The sequence below is a fragment of the Peromyscus eremicus genome, chromosome 20 (assembly GCF_949786415.1).
Source record: "Peromyscus eremicus chromosome 20, PerEre_H2_v1, whole genome shotgun sequence".
Classification (NCBI taxonomy): domain Eukaryota; kingdom Metazoa; phylum Chordata; class Mammalia; order Rodentia; family Cricetidae; genus Peromyscus; species Peromyscus eremicus.
This window is the reverse complement of record NC_081436.1, coordinates 26443901-26461579: the sequence shown is the minus strand read 5'-3', so window position 1 is coordinate 26461579 and position 17679 is coordinate 26443901. Positions and strand designations below refer to the sequence as shown.

Sequence of the window (17679 nt, the reverse complement as noted above, 5' to 3'; positions counted from 1 at the left end):
GGACCAACCGCCGATGGACAAGCAGGAAAGTCGAAGAGTAGTGGATGTGACTGAAATTCACCTGTCGCAAACTAAACGCATGTGGTGGCCCTCATATGCTCATATATTTGAAGGTTTGGTTCCCAGCTGGGGGAGTAGTTAGGAAAGATTAAGGGGTGTGGTCTTTGTTGGAGGTGTGTCCTTGAGAGGGGGCTTTGATGTTTCAAAAGCCCACACCAGGCTGTCTCTCTCTTAGTTACTTAACTCTTAACTACTGCTCCAGGGCCATGCCTGCCTGCCGCCATGATGGTCATGGACTAACCCTCCGAAACTGTAAGCAAGCCTCCAATTACATGCTTCCTTTTTTGTTTGTTTGTTTGATTGGTTTGGTTTCTTTAAGACAGGGTTTCTCTGTGTAGCCCTGGCTATCCTGGAACTCACTCTGTAGACCAGGCTGTCCTTGAACTCAGAGATCCGCCTGCCTCTGCCTCCTGAGTGCTGGGATTAAAGGCGTGCGCCACCACTGCCTGACTACACTCTCTGTTTTATAAGTTGCCTTGGTCATGATGTTTCATCACAGCAATGGAACAATAACTAAGACAACTCACCTGCTTGCTGTCTTCTTGGAGCAGAAACAATTCTGAGTGCAGCCCTATTGACTAGAGGCCATTTCATATCTACCATAATATGACATACATGCATTGTGAACAGGTCTCTATCATTGACGTCCAAAAGTTGAGCAAGAACTTGAACACGCTTTAGGAACACGCTGGGTCCCATTCAGGCGTCTATATGATTGCAAAAATTTCAATTTCGCTGTTTTCCAATAGGCTAAGTATTGCCTAATTGGTTTTTGGACTCATGGGTTTGTTGTTGTTGTTGTTGTTGTTTTGAATACAAGGTCTCATCATGCAGCCCTGGCTAACCCAGAACTCAATACATCGTAGACCAGGCTGGCCTCAAACTAACAGAGATCCATCTGCCTCTGTCTCCTCAGTGCTGGGATTAAAGACGTGTGCCACTGCCACTGCCACATTCTTGCCTAGTTGAGTGTCCTTCATTACCAACACTCACAGCTCAAGTGATTCTCTTGTTATTGACATCTCCAAAACCCAGCTACAAACCACCATAACAAGTAAAAGTAGTACAAATAGTTAGAGCACAAAACAACTGATTACTAAGGGCCTATTACCTAGAACTGCATGTAGGAAGCATCTCAGGTACATTTCAAAAAACCAGGGGACAGCTTAGAGGAGGACACAATTAACTGTGGAGTCAACTGTAAGAGACATGGCTGTGCGTGCCTTCCGCCACCTAGACTTGCTGGAGCCCCACCAGCAATCCGAAGGAGCCCAGCAACAAGGAGTAGTAGCAACGATTCCATGACAACCAGTGCTGGATGCCCTGGGTCCCATTCAGGCGTCTATATTCTCACGTCCCCTTTTACTTCACAACACACTTGACATACTGGCACGGTAGCACAACACGAGCACAACTAAAATCTTTCCTAGGCCAGGAAGCGCAGACGGAAGGTTCAGAGATTGTGGTGAGGGGCACCCTTAAAGGTCTCTGCCTTCCTCAACACGGTCCAAGCCACAGAACGCCCCCCCGCCCCCCTGGATTCTAGCGCCCCGACTCGGCGCAGGTAGTGCTCTGCTGAGGGATCCGAAATAACACCCCGGGCAGGACGAGGTTCTTCCGGGCTCCAGGCGACCGGCAAGACACCAGACCCAGCACCACGGTCCGGCCTCCCTGGCCTTGCCACGTGCACGCCTGGTTCACGGAGGGATGCAACCCGCCACCCTCGAGGTTACCTCTTGTGGCTGCTGCTCCTGATCGGGTTCCAAACGCCGCTTCTCTGACAGCGATCCCGGTGACATGTGGGGCTTATCCCACGCCCCCGCCATGCTGCGCCGCGCCGGCTACCGATAGACTGTCGCTTCCGGCAGCGAGCGCGCCTCGTGTGCCCTCAGCCAGGCCCCGCCTAACCAGGCTCTGATTGGTGAGCAGCCGGGGTGAAGCCCATCTTGCGCAGCCGTACAGAGCGGCGGGCCCCCCAAGGGGCAGGGCCAGTGAAGTGGGCGGGGCAGGTCACGGCGCCTGCGCACAGGGCATACAGGTCCAGCCCTAACGAGAGCGCGCCGGTCGCAAGATGGCTGCGGCCATGCGAGGCTTTGCTGTGTGTGCGCAGGGGACGGCTGAGCGGCCCGGACGGCAGGGACAGCGACGACATTAGCTCATCCCCCAGCCACTCTTCCAGAACGCCATCCCAGCCTCCGCCAGCTTCGTCCGAGATGGATCTGGCTGTGGGCCCCGGTGCAGCGGGGCCCAGCAACGTCCCGGCCTTCCTAACCAAGCTATGGACCCTCGTGAGCGACCCGGACACCGACGCGCTCATCTGCTGGAGCCCGGTAGGAGTTGGCATGGGCCGGAGCGGCCTTCAAGGGAGGGTCCTGTTCCGGGAGGGGACCTACTTAGAGGAGGAGCGGCCTGCAGGTGCCCGGGCTTGCCCGGGTTCGGGCATCCTGGAGGGAGCCGCTGTCTGGGGAGGAAGTGAGCCCCGCCCCCAGAGCCACTCGGCGGAGAGTAGGCCGGGAACCAAGAGTCCTAAGTTTCACTGGGACGGTAATGTCGGGGCTTCCAATTCAGGTTCTTTGACTCACAGATGAGTAGCTTCCCAGAGTCTGGGTGCCTTTCTGCTTGTAAGCAACCATTCAGAATAAGTGGAGGGCCTAGCGAATGCATAGAAGAAGAGCGAGAGTAGGAGCATGTGAAGCCCAAGCTCATCCATGATACAGTCCTCAGACGCCAGAGTAGTTTTGCCCGGCCCTACTAGGGCCGCGTCGGGCCCTGTTCTGTTGCCTAGCAGCGGGCTGTGTACACCGCAGACCCTGCTGGACCAGCAGCTCTGCTTACAGAGGTGGTTCCACGTTGTGTTAAGTTGGAAAGTAGAATCTGCTGTTCACATCTCGACGGTGAGGGCCAGAGCGCAGAGCAAATGATGGCCTGAAGACAGGCCATCCTGCTCCAGAGGGAGCCTTTGGGCGGATGGAGACAGCTAGGTGCCACCTACTTGATCTCCTGCAACCCAAATTTGGCGGCCCCTCAGGCTCTGCTGAGCACTCCTCCTGCACACTAGTGTCTTAAGCTGACAAGAACGGAGAAAAGCCTGGATGGAAGGTTAGAGGCAAGGCTTCTGCCTCCCAGTTAGTTGCCTGTTTGTTTAAGCTCTACTCTGCCTAAAAAGCGCTTGAGAATAAAGAGAAGACTAGAAACCACTGAGCTTCACTTTTCACTAGAAAGTCTTTATGATTACCCTACTGGCTCTGTGTGGGTTTTTCTCTCACCCTAGTCCTGGAAAGAAGCAACATGTTTTCCTGAAGGCCATCTCAGTTCCCCACCTCTCCTAGACCTCATACTTCTGGGCAGAGAAAATGATCCCACGTTCTACCTTTTTGCAACTTTCCACCTCTGCTTTGTGTGACCAAAAGGAAGCTTTCTTACCTAGGTCCAGTAGGGTTACCAAATATTCTCCGGAATAGTCTAAGCTTAATCCTATTAGGAAGATCCATCCTGTCTGTAATCTTCCTGCTGTTTCTGCTTATAGATTGGTACAAAAGTGGGTGAAGTGCCAGTGAACATTCTTCTAGGAACAGGATGTTCTGATGGGGGCCTCTCAGTGTGAAGATGGATCTGATCTGCCCTGTGACCTCCCTCCAGCCACAGCTGCACATCACCTGTGAGCCTTGTTGGCATGTTGGGAGGGATGGGGCAAGTAGTCTGTACAAAGCAGCAATGGGCTCTTAACTGGTATGAGACGTGGCAGTGGGAGCTGGAATGATTATAGGTACAGCAACCAAGCTCTGGCATAGAAGTGGAGGAAGAGCACCTTTGTCTGGTCCAGACAAGAACAGGAGAGCTTCTTGGATCTGGTCTCTGGCCCACAGATAGGAAATGATGCCCCTGCCCCATGTCCTGCGGGGGCACTTACACTGGCTTGGTAGCCTCTTAACAACATCCCCTGCAGGCCCACTGCTCTTGAGGCTTTGGGTCTACACTCTTATTCTGAGTGGCTTCCAGATGTAAATTTTCTCACCATTCTCAGGCACATCCTCCTCCTGGAGGGGACAGGGAGGCTGGATACATGGGAAAGCCGTCTAGCCCCCAGAGTCCTTTACTGAGCCTTGCTGGGTCTGGCTTCTCATCCCTACCACTTGGAGACAGAGTAGGTGACTACCTTTCCCTAGCTCTGTGCTGTTTGATTTCCCCTCCCTGGCCCGCATTCAGTCACTACAGGTGCTTCAGAACAGGGACCTTAAGAGATCCAGGGGTTTTCCAGACAGATCCCAGAGGCCATCACAGCCTTGGGGAAGTTCAGGGTCCCAGTAAGATCCATACAAGAATGTGAACATGGACGTGAGTGGTCCTTCCCCGGCAGGCCTCTCTTTACCTTGTACCAAAGGCACCTCCAGATCGAGTGCCCAGAGATGCAACAAGGAGGACAGAATCCCTTGGTAAACGGTAACTCTGTAAATAGAAGGCATCTTTCACTCCTGACTTTTTCTCCTTTGTGCTGTGGTTCCTCTGTCCCCTAAGTAAGACTGTTGCTAGGATTGTTGGCAGGGCCGCCTCAGTGCATTCTGAAATGGAGGGACCAAGCCCAAATTTAAAAAAAAAAAAAAAAAATTACATCTTGAAAATTAAAAATATCAGTGAAGGAATTGAAAAGATACTTAAGTTTATGGAAATCTTTTGTTATGAATGGAAGAAATAATATTGGTAACTTGTCAACATTTTCCAAATTGATGTATAAACCTAATATGAAATTAATAGATGTTTTCCCTTGCAAATTGAGAAAGTGATTCAAGAACCTGATATGGAACTGTGAAAACCAAGAATAGCAAAACATATCAAGCAAATAAAAACAAAGTTAAATTGTGGGGGGGCTCAGAACCTATATCCAGCTTGATCCCAATTTTATAAGATCATTCTGTCCAATCCTTTTGAGAAATATTGAAAAGAAACATGAGAAATAAGTTTGTCTAGCTCAAGAGAGTACAGGTGGTGGTGATTTGGTTTGTTTAATTTTCTTCTAGTTCTCAGAAGATGAGTATGTGTGTGTTTGTGCGTGCGTGCGTGCATTCATGCTCCAGCACACATGTGCAAAGACCAGAGAAGGACATCTGATGTCTTCTCTAACATTCTCTGCCCTGTTCCCTTAAGACAGCGTCTCTCACTGAACCTGGAGCTTGCCTTTTATCAGCTAGGCTGGCTGGTCAGCAAGCCTCAACAATCCTTCTCTTTCTACTCCACCCAGTGCAGGGCTTACAGGCTCACACAGCCACACCCAGCTTTGCACGGGTGCTAGGAAATCCCAACTCAGACGCCCGTGCTTGTGCAGCCAGCTCTCTTTCCCATTTAACCATCTCCTCAGCTCCGGAACATGTTTTTAACCTTCTAACCAGCCCAAGAGTTGTTGTCCTACTAGATCTAAAAGGATCTAGTCCGGGCCCCACTTGCCATGTAGGTTGACTGTGGTATACCAGCCCCAGGAGCTACTTATGGAGCTTGAGAATCGGGGAGAGGGCCACATGATTTGTGCCAAGCAAGTGGTAGGGCTGGTGGAGAATGAGCTAGGGGAAACGGGCTTTAGGACTAGGTCCAGACTTCCGGAGGCACTCAGGTACAAAAATATAACGATCTATCTCTCTCTCCCTCTCCCCCCCTCCTCTTTTATTGGTTTTTCAAGACAAGGTTTCTTTGTGTGTCCCTAGCTGTCTGGGAACTAGCTCTGTAGACCAGGCTGGCCTCAGACTCACAGGGATCCACCTGCCTCTGCCTCTCAAGTGCTGTGATTCTTTAATCATGCACCACCGCCTGGCTGAAGTCTCATTTTAAATAAGACACACACACACACACACCACCCCCCCCCCCCCCCCCCCCCCCCGCCTTTTGGTAGCTTTAACAATGAAGATCTTAAATTTGTTGCTAGGTGCCTCTCTGGTCTCACTCTAATCCCAGCCTAATGATGTGGTTCTCTTCTCTTTGAGAACAGGAATGACTGTGGGTTGGATCTCTGGAGGACCCCGTAATTGAAGAAGCTAGAACCATTGAGCAAGGGCTCTTGAATACATGCTCAAACAGCCACTGTGGAGGAGCTGGGTCCCAGGATGGGCTGCAGGAGACATAGCAGTCTATGCACTAATGCAGGGACAGGGCACCCATCTACCTCAGTAGTCTTCATGGGATCACACAAAGCAATTTAAAGCAGAGTCCTTGGCCGTGGTTGATATTCAGAAACTCCTAGGACAGGCAGGGCCACTCCTGCTACCTAAACTCTGACAACCAGGTGAGTTCATTCTCAGACAGACAGCAGGAACGAACAGGCCCAGAGGCCCCGCCCTTAGAGACCTGGCTGCAGACTGAAATGTCAGAGGTCGTGGGTACCAGGGGCAGGTTATGATGTGTGCTGCAGACTCTGGCGCCTCCAGTGATAGCTGTCTAGCAGTATGTGGCCCAGCAGTTTTTATCCAGCACTTCTGTCGTAGATGAAGTTAAGTGTCTTGTAAATTCGTTCTGGTGTATCCACAACTGTACAAGTAGGTGACAAATTTCCGTTTATCCATAGAAAACTGAGGCAAAAGGCTTGATGTAGAGCTTAGAAAAACACACCAAAGAACTCTAAACTCATAATTGCCCAGCTATTGCTCACTACCTGTCTTTGTCAGATACCATGTAGTGTGTGTGTGTGTGTGTGTGTGTGTGTGTGTGTGTGTGTGTGTGTGCATTCGAAGACTTAGAGTCTCATGTCAGGTATCTTTTCAGGAGGGGGGGATGGATTGGAGACAGAGTTTCTCTGTGTAGCCCTGGCTGTCCTAGAACTCACTCTGTAGCCCAGGCTGGCCTTGAAATCACTGAGATCCGCCTGCCTCTGCCTCCCGAGTGCTGGGATTAAAGCCATGCACCACCATCACCACCACCCAGCTCACATCGGGTATCTTCTGTAGTCACTCTCCACCTTGGGTTTTTGTCTTTTTGTTTTTAATATATATATTTTACTTTATGTATATTTGTGTTTTGCCTGAATGTATTTCTGTGTACCATTTGTGAATCTAGTTCTTACAGAGGCCAGAAGAAGGTGTCAGATTCTCTGGAACTGGAGTTACAGATGATTGTGAGCTGCCGTGTAGGTACTAGCAATCAAGGCCAGGTCCTCTAGAAGAGGAGCCAGTGCCCCTAACTACTGAGTCTTCTCTCCATCCCCTCCACCTTGTTCTCTGAGGCAAGTTTTTTCACTTGCCTAAAGCTAACTCATTGAGATAGTCTGACTAGCCAGGAGCTCCAGGGATCCTCCTGCCTCTGACTCTTCAGTGCTAGGAGTATGTGTGCTCACATTTATGTGCATGCTAGTTCTTTTTCTGATCTGTGTGTTTTGAAACAGGGCCCCTCTGTGTAGCCCTGGCAGTCCTGGAACTTACTATGTAGACCGGGCTAACTTCAAACTCAAAGAAATCCTCTTGCCTCTGCCTCCTGAGTGCTGGAATTAAAGATTTGTACCACACCTGCCCCCCCCCCCTTTTTTTCCAAGTTATTGCTAGGCATGGTTGGTGCATGCCTTTAATCCCAGCACTCAGGAGGATCTCTGAGTTCAAGGCCAGCCTGTCTATAAAATGAATTCCAAGATAGCCAAGGCTACCAAACAGAAACCCCGCCCCACCCCCCAAAAAAAGTTATTTTTTTTATATGTTGGGTATTTTGCCAGCATGCAGTAACTATGGAGGCCAGAAGAGGTCAAAAGGTCTTATGGAACTGGAATGGCAGCCGATTATTAGCCACCAGGTGTATCTGGGGACAGAAGTTGGGTCTTCTGCAAGATCAACAAGTGTTCTTGACTGCTGACCCATCTCTCCAGCACCTGGAGACTGGAGTTAGGAAATCTAAGTCCTCGTGCTTGTACAGCGAGCACTTTACTGAGCCATCAGTCCAGTATTCATCAGTGTGTGTGTGCGCGCGCGCGTGTGTGTATGTGTGTGTGTTCTCTTCCACCACCATGTAAGTTTCAAGGATCAAACTCAGCTCTTTAGGCTTGGTGACAAGTGCCTTTACCTGCTGAGCCATCTCACCAGCCATATTTTTACTTTTTTTTTTTTTTTTTTTTGGTTTTTTGAGTTTTGAGACAGGGTTTCTCTGTGTAGCTTTGCGCCTTTCCTGGAACTCACTTGGTACCCCAGGCTGGCCTCGAACTCACAGAGCTTCTCCTGGCTCTGCCTCCCGAGTGCTGGGATTAAAGGCGTGCACCATCACCACCCGGCTCATATTTTTACTTTTTTAAAGCAAGGTCTTACTAAATTGAGCCGACTGACCTTGAGCTTGTAATCCTTCTGTCTCAATCTCTCAAGAAGCTAGGATGACAGGCCTGCACCTCCAGTCTTCACTGCTCACTTGCTTTCTCAGTTGGACTCCCGGCCATGTTTGCTGTGAGCAGCACTGCTGACTCATAGTCAGAAGGTTATTTTGGGTTGGTGCCTGAGGGTCCCTCCTTACCTCTCTACGGAGAAAGGAAACAGCGGAGATCTGTGAACCGATAGGCTCTGTGCTGGGACCTGTATTTCTTCCTGTCTGGGAGGTAAAGGAAGTAGAGAGGATGGAGAGATCCAGGGTCCAGAGGCCACCACAGGCCTCCTTAGCTACCCCCTGTTCTAGCATGCCTGCCAGAAACTAGTTCTTCACTGATGGGCCAGGAAAGTGTATCTGGCCTGGGGGTAGATCATTTGGGAAAGAATAGGTATATATACAGGGAAAGCCAGGTCTTAAGGGCTGTGGATATGCCACTCCAGAGGGAAGGGATAACTATTTGGATCACAATGGCTAGGCTAGGGCCTGCCTCTGGCTTAAGGATCTCTTCGGGTTCTAGCAGGAGGAGGAAGCTAGCCTCACAGGCTGTGAGAGAAGAGGCGCTCGGCCCCCGAATGGCTCTTGATGTCTAGGAATACTGCCAGGCTCCTGATTCCAACCTTCTAGGCCCTTGGTGAGCAAAGTCAGCTAACCCATATGTGTTTAGTGGCATGGAGGTTGGAGTTGCTAGTGCCTGGGCATGAGAAGGAATGTGCTGGTTCTGACACTTGGCATTGTAGACATAAACTAAAACTAGCCTCAGCACAAAGCAGAGAAACACTATGAAGAACTTGAGATGAACCCACAGAGAAGGACAATACTAAGACTGGAGAAGTACTAAGAGATGAGCTAACCTGTGCTTTCTGTTCATCTCATTTCCCAGCTTGGGTTCTCTGTCCCATGTCTTGACCATGGAGTTAAGTCACCCACTGCTTTTCAGTTCTCTGGCTTCTAGGACCCAGAAAACGGCCAGGCAGCTAAGCTCAAGAGAAGGAACACACCTCCAGCCTCACCTCTGGAGATACAGAGGAACTGAAATGGTGAGGACAATGTCTGGGCCAGTAGGTGGCAAACCTCAGAGAACACCATGGCCATTAACCTTCTAGACCCTTGGGAGCTTTGAGAAAATGTGTATAGTTTCAGACTTACTCTGTGTAAAATGTGTACATACAGAATTTTGTGTGTATTTCAAGTTATTGGTGTTGTAGAAAGTAAGGTCAGAGTGAACAGAAGACTTGCCATTTACTGACAGCTGCGTTTCAGTTTACTAGCCAGTGTTAGACACTCATTTCTGCCTTGTCACGCTCTGTTAATTCCACTGACAGATTTTCATTATATACAAGTATAAGTTATGACACCCTTCTTTCTAAAACTGCTCGTGGTCAGCAAAGGAGGACCCATACACCACTGAGGTAGAGAGATGAAACATTGGTTTTTATCACGACTTCACCAGCTAGCCCTGGAAAATCATAATAGCTATTGAGTGAAATCCATTGAACAGCAGCACTCAGGCATTAGAAAGTAGATAAAAACTGAGGTGCACCCACATTTTGGTTGTCTGTGGAAAGGGAGAAGAGCACAGAATACACAGACTATAAGGACACTAGAATCTGCCAGCTAGGATGCCAGAGAGAAGAGAGCTTCACCAAGAAAGAGCCCAGGGATCTACAGGGTAGAACTTCCCTGCTCCTGCAGACAGTGAGCCTTTATGAAAGGAGGTAAGAACTCCTTCAAGAAAGAAAACTAGCCAGGCAGTGGTGGTACACGCCTTTAATCCCAGCACTCAGGAGGCAGAGGCAGGCAGAGCTCTGTGAGTTCAGGACCAGCCTGGTCTACAAAGTGAGTTCTAGGACAGCTAGGACTGTTACACAGAGAAAATCTGTCTTGAAAAACAAAAGGAAAAAAAAAAGAGAGAGGGAGATGGGCTGGAGAGATGGCTCAGAGGCTAAGAGTACAGGTAGCTCTTCCAGAGGTCCTGAGTTCAATTCCCAGCAACCACATGGTGGCTCACAATCATCTATAATGAGATCTGGTGCCCTCTTCTGGCCTGCAGACAGGACACTGTGTACATAATAAATAAATAACTTTTTTTTTTTAAAGAGAGGGAGAAAACTGTTGCTGAGGAACTTCAAGTTGCAGTTGGAGCTCACACAAGGCCATAGAGTAACTGAAATCTCACCAGGCAGAATGGAGAAACCACCTTGAACAAATATGAGAGGTTCAGGCAAAGTTTGGACATGAACTAGCTAAGCCCAGAGTAAAGCTACTCTAAAGACAAGGCTGAAAATGGAAGAGGAGGGCCAGCAAGCGGTTAAAGGCGCTCGCCCGCCCGGCCCTGGTGACCTGAGAGCGTCCTCAGGACCTGTGTGGTGAAAGGGAAGAGCAGACTCCCGAGCTGTCCTCCCACGTCCAACACCGCCACCCTAAACACACATAAATAAATAGGTGCTTTTTATGTTTATTGTTTAATGTGGCGAGAGGGCTGGAGAAGTGGCTTAGCCAGTGAGAACTGTGTACCAGCCAGTCTTGCAGAGCACCTACATGCTGGTTCACAACTGTCCGTTGTTCCACAGGAACTGATGACCTCTCCTAGCCTCCGTAGGAACTGCACGCAGGTGAAACACCATACACGTAAAATGAAAAGAAATAAGTTTAAACAAAGAAAAGAACTCTAGTACCCACATAAAACAGGCTGGGCACAGCAGAGAGCGTGTATAGTCCAACACTGGGACAGCTGAGACAGGAGGATCCCTGTCTGAGACAGGAGGATCCCTGGAGCACACTGGCCAGTCTATTCAAATTACTGAGCATTAAGCCAGTAAGAGACCTCGGCTCAAAGTACAAGGAGGAGGGACTAGAAAGATGACTCAGTGGTTGCCGGGTGGTGGCGGCGCACGCCTTTAATCCCAGCACTCGGGAGGCAGAGCCAGGAGAAGCTCTGTGAGTTCGAGGCCAGCCTGGGCTACCAAGTGAGTTCCAGGAAAGGCGCAAAGCTACACAGAGAAATCCTGTCTCGAAAAACCAAAAAAAAAAAAAAAAATGGCTCAGTGGTTAAGAGCACTGGCTGTTCTTCCAGAGGACCTGGGTTTAATCTCCAGCACCCACATTGTGGTTCATAATCATCTATAACTCCGGTTCCAAGGGATCCAGCACCACTTCTGGCCTTTGCAGGCACCAGGCAGGCCCGTGGTCACAGAAATACATTCTGGTAAAACACCCAGACACATGAAGTAAAACTTTAAAAAATAATATAAAGGGGTTAGAGAGAGAGCTCGGTGGTTAAGGGTACTTGTTGCTTTTGCAGAGGACCTGACTTCCATTCCCAGCACATGCGTGACCATCTGTATGTAGTTCTAGCTCCGGGGGATCCAGTGCTTTTTCTGACCTCTGCAGGAACCCAAGCACTCATGTGGTGCACATATATACACTCAGGCAAAACCCTCCTATACATAAAAAAAATTAAAATCTTTAAAATTGAAGTGTGGGAAAAGAACAATCTACTCTCCTGGAAATTGCCTGCAGATCATGAAGACAGCTGCACATGAGGGAGAGGCTGGAGGATTAGAGGTTCAAGGCCATCCTTGGCTGTATAGCATGTTAGAAACCAGCCTGGACTACGCGAGTCTCTGGTTTTTCTGAGGGGAGGGAAAGAAAGGGAAATTGCCCGAAGAGCAATAGGTGAGGATGACCCAGAGCTTACCAGAAACTGAGGCACAAACCAGAATAACTCCTCAGGTGGGAGTATGGTCCCATACTGAACTCTGATTATACCACATCAACATAAACAACAAGGACAATAACAATCGAAAAGCACAGTACAAAACTCAACACCCACTTGTTGGTGAAACTCAGCAGACTGGGGGTAGCAGGGACATTCCTCAGCGTAGAAGAGAGAAGCGTGTCTATAAATACTGTGGCTGATTGTGTGTGCTTGATTGTGAAGTCTGGACGCTTTCCCAAGATTGGAAGAGAAGATAAGTTCTCTGCTTTGCCATTCTGCCTAACACTGTATTGTATGTTCCTGTCAGTGCAGTATAGCAAATAAATATAAACCGTATAAAAACACCAATTGGAAAGGAAGTAAGGATATTCAAGGATAGCGGGATAATTTCCTTAGAAAATCCTAAAGAGTCTACAGAATGGTTTGTGAGATCACAAGACCCAGGATCAAGACACAGAAGTGAATTACATTATCTGCATATGAACAATGAATTATTATTGAGCTGTGACAGGACTGGACAGATGGCTCAGCAGTTACGTGCTTCCTGATCTCACGAAGTACACAGTACACAAGTTCAGTTCCCAGTATCCATGTCAGGGCAGGTGACAATACCTGTAACTCCCAACTCAAGGGCATCTCGCGTCTTCTTCTGACCTCTTCAGGTGTCTACACACACTCGCAATCTGTTTTGTTTTGTTTTTTTCTTTTCGTTGAAATATTTTCAGTAGTATCAGAAAACACAAGTCCTTGGCAGCCACTGTGAGCTGGTAAGAGCTCTGGTGTCAGGTGGAGCTAGGATGCACTCTGAGTCTTGGTGGCTCTCTTGCCACCCAGAGAGCACTTCCGTTCTAGTCCAGAGACGCTCGCTTGCAAGGCTCTGCTTCCTCTGAGGCTCTGGGAGGGCACCCTTCCTTGCTCTTCCCACTGGTGGTGGTTGCTGCTGTTCTGTGGTTATTCCTTCATTTATAGCTGCATGACTTCAGTCTGTCTTTGTCATTACCTGGCATTCTCCCTATGTGACTAACTTTATTTGGCTGTCTTCTTGGTTGTAAGAACATTAATCCATTCAGATTAGGGGTTCACTCTACTCCAATATGACCTCACATTGTCTGATTGCATGTGCAGCAACCCTGTTGACAAATACAGTTACATTCTGAGGTATGGGGGTTAGGGCTTAAATGCATTTCCCTTTTTGTTTAATCCCTTATTCCTCTCTTGTCCCCTCCTACTCCCTCTGGAACCCTTCTTCCCAGCATGTCCCTTTCCTTCTTTCATTTATTTTTCTATTATAACCCACTGAGTTCAGTTAGTATTGCTTGCGTGTGCATGGGTGTGAGCTTATTTATTGGATTATGAGTAACTTGCCATTGGCTACACTCCTAAAGGAAAATGGCTCTCCTCCTCCCCCAGCAGTCATTAACTACCAATAGCTCCCCAACTTTGCTCTTCGTGCCGCACTGTTAGCAGTCTCTGTTGATTGCAGGTCGGCACAGCTGCCATGAGTTCATCGGGGCCGTGGCCTAGTCATGTCCAGAAGGCGGGTGACAGCACTTCTCCCCACCCTCCAGCTCCCACATTTCTTCAGCTGTTTCTTCAGTGATGTGCCCTGAGCCTGGGGTGGGATAGGGTGCTTTAGATGTCCCATTTAGTACTCTCAGCACTTTGGTTATAAGTCCATCTTAACTACTGCCCACTGCAAAAAGAAGTTCCGTTAGCCAAGGTTGAGAACAGCACCAGTCTATGGGCATAAATATAAATATTTAGAAGGCAATTTGACAACATGTCCAGTTTGCGAGATTCAGTAGTAGATTCCCCCAGGAGCTCTAAAATCCCAAGCCATGGGCTTTTGACCAGGTTTACAGTCTCAGGCATAAATCTGTGGAGTGGGCCTCAAATTCAGAGGGGTCGCTTACCCCCATATATGCATGTCATTATTGTACCATTGGACGAATCTTGCTTAGCAAGTCAGTATTGGAGCATGTAGGGTCAACTACTGGTGACTTCCTCTTCCAGCAGCCTTCATAGCCCTCTGAGGCATGAAAGCTAGCCAGCAGGAAGAAGTTTCTAGATCATTTATTTCCAGCCTGATTTCTCTATTTCTTGTAAACAAAGTATGTGGTATCTTCAGCAGTAGATGGTTTTTGTTTGGTTTTGCTTTGTTGGTTTGTTGAGATGGGCTCTGACTGTGTAGTTCCACAGACTCATTTGTCAGATGGATAGCTGGCAAAGGTTTTCTCAATTCTGTAGGCTGCTGCTTTACTCATTGACAGTTTCCTTTGCTGTATAGGACTCTTTAATGCCATGGGGTCCACTCGTCACTTATTAACCGTATTTCCTGAGCCACTGGATTCCTCCCTCAGGAAGTCCTTACCTTTGCCTTTCTATCCAGAAGTGCACTGCCTGGTTCTCCTCTGGCAGTTTCAGAGTTATTTATATATATATAGTTTTGTTTTTGTTTTTCGAGACAGGGTTTCTCTGTGTAGCCCTGGCTGTTCTGAAACTCACTCTGTAGACCAGGCTGGCCTCAGACTCAGAGATCTGCCTGCCTCTGCCTCCTGAGTGCTGGGATTAAAGGTGTATGCTACAACCTCTTGGCTCTGTAACTGTTTTTTTTTTTTAATTTTTTTTCTTTTTTTCTTTTTATTTATTCTTTTCTCATACAATACATCCCAACTGCAGCCTCCCTCCCTCCACTCCTGCCAGACCCCCACTACCACCTCCCCTCTCCCCCAGGTCCATTGCTCCTCCAAAGAGCAGGCCTCCCAGTGATATCAACCAAACACAGCATAACAGGATGTAATAAGATTAGACATAAACCCTCATATCAAGGCTAGACAAGACAACCAGTAGGAGGAGAAGGGTCCCAAGAGCAGGCAAAAGAGTCAGAGATACCCCTACTCCCACTGTTAGGAGTCCCACAAAAGCCCTAAGTTAAACAACCATAGCATGTATACAAGGACCTAGCATTCCTCAACCCCTCTCACTTCTACAGTCCTTCCTCCCCCTCTTCCAAAGGATTCCCCAAGCACCACCTAATGTTTGGGTGTGGGTCTCTATTTGCTCCCATCAGCTGCTGGAGAAAGCCTTTCTGATGATAATTGGGCTAGGCACCCATCTATGAGTATAGTAGAATATCATTAAGAATCATTTCATTGCCTCTGTTTTGTTTTGGTCAGTCGTGTTTGGTTCTTCCCTAGGTCTCTGAACTATTCAGCTTCTGGTTCCTGGCCATCCTAGCAGGATCCAGCATGGGCTCCCTCTTGGCGCTTAGGCCTTGAGTTAGACTAGTCATTGGTTGGCCACTCCCATATGCTTTGAGCTACTTATTGCAGGCAGGACAGCTGTGGGTCAAAGGTTTGTGACGGGGTTGGTGTCCCAGTCCCACTCCTGGGAACCTTGCCTGGTTGCAGGAGATGGCTGGTTCAGGCTCTTTATCCTCCATTGCTAGGAGTACGTTCTAGGGTTACCCTCATAGGTTCTGGGAAGTTCCCCTGCTCTAGGTTTCCACATTGCCCCCTGAATGCTCCCCTATTCCAGTCGTCTCTCCCTGTATTTCCACCATCCTCCCCTCCCATGCACACACAACCCCCAGTCCACTCTTAAAGTCTATTCCATTTCCCCTTCCCAGGGAGATCCATGTACTTTCCTAAAGCCGTCTTTGTTACTTAGCCTCTCTGGGTCTGTGGATTGTAGTGGGATTATCCTTTATTTAACAGCTAATATCCACTTATAAGTGAGTACATATCACGTTTGTCTTTATCTTCTGTTTCTCTATTTGCTTTCATCTGTTTTCAAAAGTTTTCTGCACTCAAATCTACTGTTGGGCTTACTAATTATCTTTTCATGGGGGTTTGAACCAGATCTCCCTTAGGACATTTCCCATTAGTAAGTCTGTGTTTAATGGCCCTCCCTTTGCTTCTTCAAACATTATTTCCTTATTTCTCTGAGTGTATTTATCTATTCTTATTTTATGTGTATGAGTTTTACCTGCATATATGAAAATGCACTGCATGCATGTCTGGTGCCTGTGGAAGCCAGAAGAGGGTGCCAGGCCCCCTGGAATTGGACATGCAGACTTGCAAACTGCTCTGTAGGTGCTGGGAATGGAATCCTTGTCCTCAGCAAGAACAGCAATTGCTCTCAACTGCTGAGCCATCTATCCATCCCCTAAGCATGTTTACAACGACATTATACTTTCTGTTAAATTGGTTGTCTTGTCCTTCTTGGGCAGTTTCTGTTGCTCCTCCTTGTCCACCATGTGTGAGTCACACGTGACAGTTTCTGTAGGTCCCTAGTGCACTGTGGGACTCAGTGGTGGCTGAGTCATTGTGCTTGCTTGTGACTTGGCCAGGCTTCTTCAGAAAGACGGCTTCTCCTTGATGACATTTGCTGCCTCATGGTTGTCACCTCCCAAATCGAAGCACCAGCAATTACTGCCTGGCTTGCTGTTTATACAGTGCTCTGGGCCACAGATTGTTGGGCAGTCAGATCCAGTTAAATTTGTGACCAGTAGTGAGATTGTTGGGCTGCTTTTGCTTGTGGTATTTCAGTGGGTTCCCTGAGTGAGAGCAGATTTGAGTTGGTCTTCCATTTGTTCTAATCCCAAAGGACTCTTCTCAGCTTCCTTTTCCCGTCTGGGCAGGCTGGCCTTGTTGTCAGCACCCCCTGGGGCTTGAACTTTTCAGTGTGGTTTGACCTCAGGTGAGCTAGAGCGCTCATGGATTGTATCTCCTGTGGACAAACACTCGGGTCACACGGCTGGGCAGTAGCTACTGTACTTCCCAGCTCAACACTCTCACCGTGCATAGTCTAGTCTTCTCTGGCCCTGAGACTAGTCTCTATCTGGAAGCACTGTGAGTGAGGTGGGGGACCTGTCCAAGCAGGAGTGTGATCTCATGGACCGACAGTTGGAGAAGACACATCCTTCCAGTAGTATCCTTAAACCTTGACAGAACTGAGGAGAGGGGTCCCCACAACTTAGCCACAGCTTGGGGGGGCAGTATCTGATACAGGGGCTTAGTGACAAGGAGAATAGACTAGTTCATGCCACAGGTACTCACTGACTGAATGAGTTTAGTGGTTTCATCGGTCATTCTTATTTGTTTGATGCCTGTGGAACAAGTTCAGGCATTAAGTGATCTAAACAATCTTTGTGTGTGTTACTGGAGAGGAGGCACTTGCCCAGAGCTTCACACTCCTGGCCCAGAAGTGGGGCTTTCCTTTCATCTTCAGGGATAGGAATTCCTGATTGACTGTCTCATCCTGCAGCTGACCCATGGGTCATCCGCCATCTCTGCTGATACAGCTGTGACTTAGCTGCTTACAAGGCCCTCCTGGGGTCTTGGATTTGGGGGTTGGATTATGAAATGACCATGTATGAATCTCTTTTAGTTTTTCCTGTTTGAAGTTCATTTAGTGTCTTGGATATTACATCAAATTTGGTATGTTCTTGATTATTTTTCCTAAAATTTGTCCATTCTCATCTTCTGAGCCTCCCATTAAGCATTGTGGGTCTGATGATGCCTCACAGGTCTCTACAGCTCTGGTCACTTTGATTCGCTCTGTCTAGTCTTTGTTCTGTTGCT

General features: G+C 48.3%; 2 protein-coding genes across 6 annotated transcripts in view; one reads left to right on the top strand and one right to left on the bottom strand.

The window, feature by feature from the left end:
• Positions 1-4395, bottom strand: part of Bop1 (BOP1 ribosomal biogenesis factor) — a 33841-nt gene extending 29446 nt beyond the window's left edge. Inside the window, exon 1 of one of the 2 annotated variants that reach the window (XM_059246904.1) lies at positions 1794-4395. In XM_059246904.1, coding sequence (XP_059102887.1) covers positions 1794-1886 — 93 coding nt within the window. In that variant the 5' untranslated portion in view covers positions 1887-4395. The remainder of the gene's footprint in view (positions 1-1793) is intronic. The other variant, XM_059246903.1, reaches the window with a different exon arrangement.
• Hsf1 (heat shock transcription factor 1) overlaps positions 2047-17679 on the top strand; it is a 24335-nt gene continuing 8702 nt past the window's right edge. Inside the window, exon 1 of one of the 4 annotated variants that reach the window (XM_059246906.1) lies at positions 2047-2390. In XM_059246906.1, coding sequence (XP_059102889.1) covers positions 2274-2390 — 117 coding nt within the window. In that variant the 5' untranslated portion in view covers positions 2047-2273. The remainder of the gene's footprint in view (positions 2391-17679) is intronic. The other 3 variants (XM_059246905.1, XM_059246908.1, XM_059246907.1) reach the window with 3 other exon arrangements.